This window comes from Nerophis ophidion, linkage group LG24, assembly GCF_033978795.1.
Source record: "Nerophis ophidion isolate RoL-2023_Sa linkage group LG24, RoL_Noph_v1.0, whole genome shotgun sequence".
In the NCBI taxonomy this organism is placed as follows: domain Eukaryota; kingdom Metazoa; phylum Chordata; class Actinopteri; order Syngnathiformes; family Syngnathidae; genus Nerophis; species Nerophis ophidion.
The window spans coordinates 14,435,269-14,445,383 of NC_084634.1; the positions used below are offsets into that span (position 1 = coordinate 14,435,269).

The 10,115-nt window shown below is 40.3% G+C and overlaps 1 protein-coding gene across 1 annotated transcript in view; it reads right to left on the reverse strand.

Moving 5' to 3' along the window:
• The window catches only part of calm1b (calmodulin 1b), a 44,867-nt gene extending 35,627 nt beyond the window's left edge, over window positions 1–9,240 (reverse strand). The window contains exon 1 of the mRNA XM_061886114.1: window positions 9,087–9,240. Coding sequence (XP_061742098.1) covers window positions 9,087–9,089 — 3 coding nt within the window. The 5' untranslated portion in view covers window positions 9,090–9,240. The remainder of the gene's footprint in view (window positions 1–9,086) is intronic.
• Window positions 9,241–10,115: the final 875 nt, after the last annotated feature.

The window sequence follows — 10,115 nt, forward strand, 5'->3', positions numbered from 1 at the left end:
CATATCCCCCAGCCCTATACCGAAACCCACCAGTTTCATATGCGTATTCACCGAACCCTTCTTCAGTGAAAGATAAAATACAATACACACCATTGTGGCGGAGGTGCGTGTACATTTTATTGTTTTTTTACTGTACCGGAAATGAACCGAACTGTGACCTCTGAACCGAGGTACGTACCGAACCGAAATTTTGGTGTACCGATACACCCTTAAATTGGGAGTTATATCAACAAAATGATTCCAGGGCTCGGCCACCGCTGCTGCTCACTGCTCCCCTCACCTCCCAGGGAGTGATCAAGGGTGATGGGTCAAATGCAGAGAATAATTTCGCCACACCTAGTGTGTGCGTGACTATCATTGGCACGTTAACTTAAAAACTTCCTTATGATAGTTACAGTAAACAATACATTGCGAGAATTGGGTTTTAATGGAGAATCGACTCTGAATCAAATAGTCACCACAGCAATCGGATTGTTTCACACGCCTCGTTATCAAAATCAATTAATATTTTTTAACACACACAAAAGTACTGAAAATTATTACCGGTATTGACTCCCAGGTTTTGGGAATTGATACTGTACCGGCTCAAATATGAACAGTATCCATGCACTTTTATAAAACGGTGCGGTTAATTTATGGATTTTTTTTCTTAGCTAACGACCATAATAGTTTTCATTAAACACAAGCAGAAACACTAAAATTATGTTGTTGTTTATGCTTTGGCCCCATATTTTGGCAGATGTTGCGGGTTGAAAATGTACTGTCGGTTTTAATACCTTAAACTGGAGGTAAAGCCTTCCATAGCGTTTTTACTCTTACGGTTTTTGCTTTAATTACTCCAAGCAACGTTTGTAATATAACTACAACAATTCATATTTACTAAACCGTCCCATGTGCGATGTCTGTAGGAGTGTTTTCATGCACATTTGTACGCGCTACTGTAATGTAGTGAAGCTTGCGCCGTTAGCATTAGCTAATGTGCTAAGACATTTCAGAGTGTCTGTTAGTATTATCAAATTACAACAGTATTCTTTTTGTATTAAATTCTTCAGTAAATTCACCAAAACGTCACCGTGGAGTTAAGAGTCGGTTTAGCGGATTGCAGTGCTAGCTTCCGCAGCTAGTGGGTCCATGAAGATGACTTCTGTTTTGTTTGATCTGCCGTTTTACTGCTCTGTCACAGAAACGTATGTGAACAAACGTTTACAAAATATTTTGGTGTTAACTAATTTCACAAAAATATGCCTGCGGCCTGTAGTCCCGGTGCGGCTAATATTTTGAAAAATGGGGGCTTATATACCAGTGAGCTCTGTAGTTTGTGGTAATTTAAAACAGTAATACTAACTGGCAGTTTTACCCACTTATCATTAATACTGTTTATCATTCCTCATTTCCAGAAATGTCGGATTGTTTCCAAATGACCGTAGTGACAGTTTCCTGTATCTCAGGCCACCCACGGTCTCGAGTGGACTGGGTGTGGGCTCTGATGAGTCACTGCTCTGGATCTCCTCCCTTGGATTAGGTCCAAGCTGTCAGGGACTCACAAGTGCTGCGGCGGTAGACCGACAACCGGCACCATTTCGTCCATTTCTCGTTTTTTTTTTTTTTTTTTTTTTATATATATACAAACGCTGCTTTCCTTATGGCAAATCCTCTTTCGGCCATTTCCCGTCTGTCCACATATGAGCTGTGAGGACGGAATGTGGTTTGTGTGATTGAGGAACAAGATCTTTCCTGGCACAGCGGGTCAACCACACCCACTGTTGCCATGGCAGCAGTGCCACAGCATTGCGGTCCGAAGAGGACTGCAGCAGGTTGGTCGAGGAAGTTTGCTCATGTTTATCACCTAAAATCATCTTTTTTCCAACGCCCCAAATGCGCAAAAGCCAGCTGGCAGTGGGGCAGATGGGCGTGACACAGACACACACTCCATTCAGCAGCTCCACACACACGCTCCATTTGTACGCCCTCCACAAAACACACCATTGTGGCGGCGGTGCATGTAAACAACACCGGCTTCCCGACACCCCGCGGACAGGGCCGGTCCGCCATATGGCCACTCCCGACTTACACGGGACGCGGCGATGTGTCGGACGCCGGGCGTTTTCAATTATTCACGGCGGCGGATCGGATGTCCGTAAAGTTACAAAACATGCACCGGGAAACAAGAGCGAGGCGGAAAAGAGATCGGGGCTTTGCGTGGTCAATACTTGCACCGCCATGGGGGAGGGGCTGTTTACACTCGACGCAAACGTTTCAAAAGGGAGGCAACAACAACAACTGTGCTGCAGTGCAACATGAAGCGGTATCACGGCAAATACTTTAGCACATTTACTGTATATAGCACATTTACTGTATATTATCTTACAGCACTTTATTGTTGTCATGACCACTGATTGGACCCCAAGTGTGGCCCTTGGATTAACTTTTCAACAGCCCACGATTAGCCCACGGCACAATCGTTGGCATCTCCTAACATCAGTATGCTAGCTTTGATGCTAATTTTGCATGTATACACCTCAGTGTCCAATATTGTGTCACTTGACGAATAATACATGTTAGCATGCGTGAAAATTATTCACATCCAAATCTCAATTTGTATGCATCACGATTATAGATATATTTTAAAAAACGATTAAAAAAAATTAACTGCCTGCGACACGATCGTTAGCTTCTTAACATTTGCAGTCTCTTTTTTGTTGTTGCTAATTTTGCAGATATACGCTTCAAATATTTTGTACCGGCCCTGCGATGAGGTGGCGACTTGTCCACGGTGTACACCGCCTTCCGCCAGGTTTTTAGCTGAGATAGGAACAATATGTTTTTACTTGACTGACACGTTAGCATGCTAACGTTAAGATGCTAGCTTTTTTTTTTTGTAAATTTTGTATGTATACAACTCAGCATCAAATATTTTGTTACTTGACGAATAATAAACGTTGCCAAAGAAAAAAGTATTCACATCTGAAACAATTTTTATTCATCCCTGTGGAATTAAAAAAAAAAAAAAAAAATCGATAAAAATATTTTTTTAACTGACTGACACAATCGTTAGCTTCTTAATATTAGCAGTCTTGCTTTTTTTTTGCTTTGTTAATTTTGCAGATACACGCTTCAGCATCAAATATTTTGTTACTTGACGAATGATACATGTTAGCATGCTAACGACAGTTGCACACAAACATAAAAAAAAGTTTTACACTTGAATCACATATATTTAGAAAATAATAGAATTAAGGGTCATTAAGTTTTAAAGGTTGCAGAATTTAAATCGATTAAAAAAAAAATTATATATATATATACATAAATTAAAAAAAAATTTGCGGCAGGGTTTCCCACACATTCATTTATGGCGGCCCGCCACGAAAGAATTACGGCCGCCGCAAATAAAAATAAAAAACTTTTTTTTTGTTTCTTCTTCGGCTTTCGACTCGCTCGACCGCTCATAAAAGCAATGGGACTGTCTGTGAATGGAGCTTGTAGTTACATATTATATAAATATGTATATAAATATGAACATAAAGTGTTGTAATTATATTCCAACTCCGCGTTCTTCTTGGTCATCGCCATCGCCTATTACCCCCCCCACAAGTGTCTCAAACGGCTGCACAAGCCACAACGACGTCCTCAGTTCAGATCCCACATCCATGTTGGCTTTGATTATAGATAGGCGTGCCAACCAATCATGGCCTGGCACGGCACAGATAGGCCCCAGAAGGAAATAGAACCTCCCCCAGAAGGAAATAGAACCTCCCCCCAAAAACATCTGACATTTTCTGCTTTTCCTAAAAGGAGAACAATGTTTTGTCGAAATGAGCTGCTTCGTCAAAAAAAGCTACCAGTTGAGTAATTCGATGGCGCTGTCTGCCCACAGTCAATTCACTACTTTTTCCTACGGTTTGAACTCTGAAGCTCATAAAACGGTGCGGCTAATTTTTTGAAATTTTTCCACTGGCGGCCATAAAGCAAATACATTTTTTTTCAAATGTATAAACTGATAAGGTGTGTTATTGTTTGTGATATGGTGCCATCTTTCGTGCTGCAGTGTGATTCCACTCAGAGCTTTAAAACGGAGTTACAAGAGCCTTTCACCCTTCTAATAATCAGAATAATAGGATTCTTCATTCATCACTCCAAACAATATTTGTAAGTTTTACGATGTAACTAAAACAATTCTTTCTTACTAAACCGTCCCATGTGTGATGTCTGTAGGAGTTTTTTCATGCATGTTTGTAGGTGCTATCGTAACGTAATCCAGGGAGGGTTGTTAGCATTAGCTAATATGCTAACTAGAGATGTCCGATAATATCAAGACTGCCGATATTCCATCAATCCATCCATTTTCTACCGGTTATTCCCTTCGGGATCACGGGGGGCGCTGGAGCCTATCTCAGCTACAATCGGGTGGAAGGCATGGTACACTCTGGACAAGTCGCCACCCCATCGATATTATCCGCCGATAAACGCTTTAAAATGTAATATCGAAAAGTACCGTTTCGGAAAAGTAAAAATTAGGAATTTTTACAACGGCGCTGTACAGAGTGGTACACGGACATGTTGGCACTTTTTTCCATAACTTGAGTATATTTATTTTGGAAAACTTTGTTACATTGTTCAATGCAACCAGCGGGGCGTCACAACAAAATTAGGCATAATAATGTGTTAATTCCACGACTGTATGTATCGGTATCGTTTGATATCAGAATCGGCAATTTAGAGTTGGACAATATCGGAATATCTGCAAAAAAGCCATTATCGGATATCCCTAATGCAAACACGTTTAGTGTCTTTGTTTATTAACTTACAATGGCGTTCTTTTTATATTGTTACACAGTTTCGAAACAATTGAGGTATGTAAAAAAACATTTACAAAATATTTCTGCATAAACAAAACATTTCTCAACGGATATATATGCGGCTTATAGTCCAGTGGGGCTAATTTATAGAAAATATATATTTTTTCTAAAATCTAGTGGGTGTGGCTTGTATACTGGTACACTTTACAGTACGGAAATTACCGTGCCCGGCAAGCACTACAACAAGCACTACCTTATGTTCCAATGCGCTGATTTCGATACAAAATAGTAAATAATGTTTAGTTATTTATATGCTACAGCATATTTGGCCATCAAAAAATGATCCTATTACTGCTCAGTAGACTGGCACGACTTTTACTGCCGTAGTTCCTCTTCGTTTCCACTGAAATTGAGATTTAGACAGTGATGAAAACATCTACAATTTTTAGCGCCGATGTGAAACTTCCTGGCGCCTACTTTTCTACGTCAGGGATTCCCAAACTGTGGTCCGGTACGCCAAAGATGTCCGCAAATATGTACGGTGGAGTATCATTGTTGACGGTCAGAAGACACTATGAAATACATATATTTTTAAGTACTTGTAGTTCCAGTGACAAAATCAACTCTTTGTCGGCATTAGGTAGCTCACTTTGACGGGTATGTAACTAGACATCGTTAAACGTTGTGTTCTGATGTTCAAAAAGAACAGCTTACCTATGAGTAAAAGGGAACTGGAATATAAAAAAAAGAAACACGGGGTAGATTAAAAAAATAAAAGTATTATCGCCACTATTTCAATTTTCCGTCATTGCAAGAATGACACACAGGGGTGCCACTGAGTCCTTTGGCGTAATTGTTTTTTAAAATTTTCTTTTAAACAAGGCACTTAACTCACATCTATATCTCCAGCCTAACAAAACGTATACTGTTAATTTGTCACTGAAGTAAATTGATGTAGGTAAAGTAGTAACAGTGTTTCCCCCAGAATATTTGTTAGTTAAGGTGGTGTCTCTCCAGGGAAAGGGGGCATTGCCCGGGACAGGGAAGGGGCTGGCAGTAGGGAACGGTGTAATTTGGCCTGCAACAGACTACAGACTGTGGTGAAGTAGGCTGGCTTCATCGCATGAAGAAGCCTACAATTTTTGGTTCTGTTTTCCGCTCCGTATGCTGAATGGCATTATACAATATATATCTCGATATTGTTTCCTTAAAAGTAAAAAAAAAAAAAAACACAAAACAGTCCAAGTTACCTCAGATACTAAGTATGTCATTATTTTGACTTAGTAAATATTGACTTACTAAGACAAAATAATGACTAACTCAAATAATGGCTTACTATAAATAAGCGGTTACATAAAGCGTTTGAAAAAAAGAGTTAAAAGTGGGGCCACATCCTGACATATGCTCAACTCCATCCATTTCCTACCGCTTATTCGCAGGAGCCTATCTCAGCTACAATGGACAAGTCGCCACCTTATCACAGGGCCAACACAGATAGACAACCTTTACACTCAAGGGCCATTTTAGTGTTGCCAATAAACCTATCCCCAGGTGCATGTCTTTGGAATATGTTTAATTTATTACACCATTTGGGAAGCCTGTAGTTGATTTTTGTTATGTAAATGTTAAATTTTTTTATCAACATGTGATAGCAGGGACCCAGCCATTCAAAACTAGGCTGCTACATTATTAATGATTAATGTAACTATAGCTGACAAAATAGCACAATAGCCATAACAATAATAAAATCAAATACAAACAAGGCAACAAGAGAAGTACCCTACACTTCTCTTTTGTAAAGTAAATTTGAACAGCCGATACGGACATGTACATAAACTATATGATTTGCCCGTGAAGCTGTACAGGACAAAAAAATAAATATGTGTGTGTATGTATATATATCCATCCATTTTCTACCACTTATTCCCTTTGGCGTCGTGAGGGGCGCTGGTGCCTATCTCAGCTACAATCGGGGGGAAGGCAACGTACAACCTGGACAAGTCGCCACCTCATCGCAGGGCCAACACAGACAACATTCACATTCACACACTAGGGCCAATTTCAGTGTTGCCAATCAACCTATCCGCATGGCGAATGTCTTTGGAGGTGGGAGGAAGCCGGAGAACCAGGAGGGAACCCACGCAGTCACGGGGAGGACATGCAAACTCCACACAAAGGGATCCCGAGGCCGGTGTCAAGCCAAATTTGTACCCAGCCGAAATAAGTGCTCAGGCGGGGGGGGGGGGGTCATGCGCATACCCGCGCAGTCCACAGGTGCGCCGGGCAGTTTTTTGGCAGGGCGGCGTCATTGACAAACCGACGTGTGTGTAGCGAGAGAGAGAGACCGTCCACTATTTTTAAAAGCTTAACTGAACAAAATTAAAACTACTGATCTTATTTGTTTCATCCTGCCGTTTCCCCATATTTAATAGCCTAAGACAATATATATCACAGTAACTTTGGAATAATACGTTTTTTCTTTTGGCTAACAATATCAGCAAATCCACAGGGGCAATTATTTGGCAAGCCGTCCCATACACATTGTATACAATAGGGTGTGCATATATTTCGCTTGTAAGGCATTAAATATATGCCCCGACACGCTTGGGCACTTATTTCGCAGCGAGCACTTATTTGGCCAGACACCGGGATAGAACTACTCTGGACCTTTGTATTGTGAGGCAAAGGCACCAACCCCTCTGCCACTGTGCTGCCCACACACACACATATATATACATATACATATATATATATATTAGGGGTGTGGGGAAAAAATCGATTCGAATACGAATCGAATCGTTTACGCTGTGCGATTCAGAATAGATTCTCTTTTTTTTCAAATCTATATATTTTTTTTTTGTTTAAAAAAAAGTTTTTTTTAATCAATCCAACAAACCACTACATAGCAATACCACAACAATGCAATCAAATTCCAAAACCAAACCTGACCCAGCAACACTCACAGAACAAACCAAAAGTAATGAAACAAACATGATAATTATCAACAACATTATCAATATTAATTATAATTTCAGCATAGCAGTGATTAAAAATTCCTCACTGACATTATCATGAGACATTTATAAAAATAATTTAAAAAGAACAATAGTGTCACAGTGGCTTACACTTGCATCGCATCTCATAAGCTTGACAACACACAGTGTCCAATGTTTTCACAAAGATAAAATAAGTCATATTTTTGGTTCGTTTAATAGTTAAAACAAATTTACATTATTGCAATCAGTTGATAAAACATTGTCCTTTACAATTATAAAAGCTTTTTTTTTACTACTCTGCTAACATGATAGCAGACTGGGGTAGATCCTGCTGAAATCCTATGTATTGAATGAATACAGAATCGTTTTGAATCGGAAAAATATCGTTTTTGAATCAAATCGAAAAAAATCGATATATTATCGAATCGTGACCCAATAATCGATATTGAATCGTATCGTGGGACACCCAAAGATTCACAGCCCTAATATATATATATACACATATACATATTAAAGACTTTAGTTTAGGTGGTGGCTCTTTGTTGTTAAGGCGGCCACCTTAACAACAAAGCTGCAGGAAACCCTTAGTAAAAAAACAAAACGATGTCTTTGTTTTTGTGCGGATCCAGTGGGTTTCAAGATACATCATGTATTTTTAAATGACGTTTGCTTTTGTTTGTACAAAATCGTGGAATTAAAGGGTTACAAAAAAAAAGTACATTGCGATAACTTAGACGGCGTGCACGAACATAACTGCCGTAAACCAAGTTAACAAGAAAGCGACGTGATGCTCGCGCATGCGTGTACCGGATCGGCTAGTAGTGACAAGGAGCTCATTTCGACGAAACAACGGCGGCATGTGTCTGAAGTGGTAACGGCATAGTCCCAACACGCGTGTGCCCCTAAAACGGGTTGAAAAACGGGGACTTACGGGCACATAATATCACAACAGTACCGTAATAACACCACGCAGTTATTTCAAAGCAGTCCAAATAATAAAAAGCAGTAAACCGGCGACTTGCTTCCTCGTACGGCTCTCAAATGCACCATTCAATTGCGCAGTTGTGAGAAAACGAGGTATATTCCTTCAAATATAACAAAGCGTCATGTAAATTCACGAGAAACGACATTATTATGACAACCGTCGAGTAAACAAAACGCTCTTGGCGGGAGTTTGCTCTCGAATTAACCGCGCAAATTAACCATTTATACCTAAATTCGGCGAAAAGTGGCTAAATTCGGTTATTTTGTTGTTGTAGTAGTAAATAGAAGAAGAATAAACGGCAATACGTACCATGTTTGATGGATTGTGTGCTTGTCGGTGTGTGGAGGCAGCAGTCCGAGGATCGGGAATGTGCTCGTCCGTTAGATGGAGCTCCACTGGCGGGGGAAAGCCGTGTATATTGCCGCTACCACAAGGGGGGGATTGTCCGTGTATCCCTCCGCCGAGCCCTTCAACACTTCACTTCCGGGTTTCACTTTAGTGCAGTTTGACAGCTCAAATGTGTGTAAATCACATTCCCACGCACTTTATCATTACAGCATAGGACACGAAAGATAATTTTAATACAGTATTTACTACTTACAACATACGAATGTAAGATTAAGTATGCAAACCTACCTGTTGCTTTGAAGGCAACTAACGATGCCAAAAACCTAACCGTGAAAAGCCACAATTTCTCGTCACTAATGTGGATAAACACCCACAACCCACGCAAATAAACACTAGAATTCTAATTAAGTTTTTATTACCGCTAAATGACACACTCGGAAAAGCACTAGATTGCTTCCGCGGAAGGTTTCGGCGAGTAAGGGGGCGCGCTGCGGTCGGTTGTGTGAAGTCGTTTCTGATTGGCTACATTAGACCCGCAATATTATACTCCATGTGTCGGCGTCTGTGATTGGCTACACGGGACCTGCATTGCACCAGGCAGTGGCGCTTGATGGGAATATAATAAACATACATTTAGTGGAATTTGAAAAGTAATGTCGCGTTCAGCTGTGAGTGCTTTATTGTCTCATCTTCTACCATTTTCAGGACGGATATAAAACCTCATTGGTTTCACTGTTACGAGCTGAAGGCAGATAATTGTGGGTCAGGCCCATGATTCGTTTCTAATCTTATGATTTTAGGCATTTTTTTCAATGCAGTCTTCTGTACTTGGAAGTGGAAATGTAAAAAAAAAAATATGAATGACGAAGCAAAACGTGTAGCAGGACATGTTGCTTGCAAGTAACAATAAGTAATGGTCGGGACTTCCTCGGTGGGAACTCAGCAGCGTCATCCAGTGGCCACAAAGCAGAATGCGCCTTTTTCTTGGGA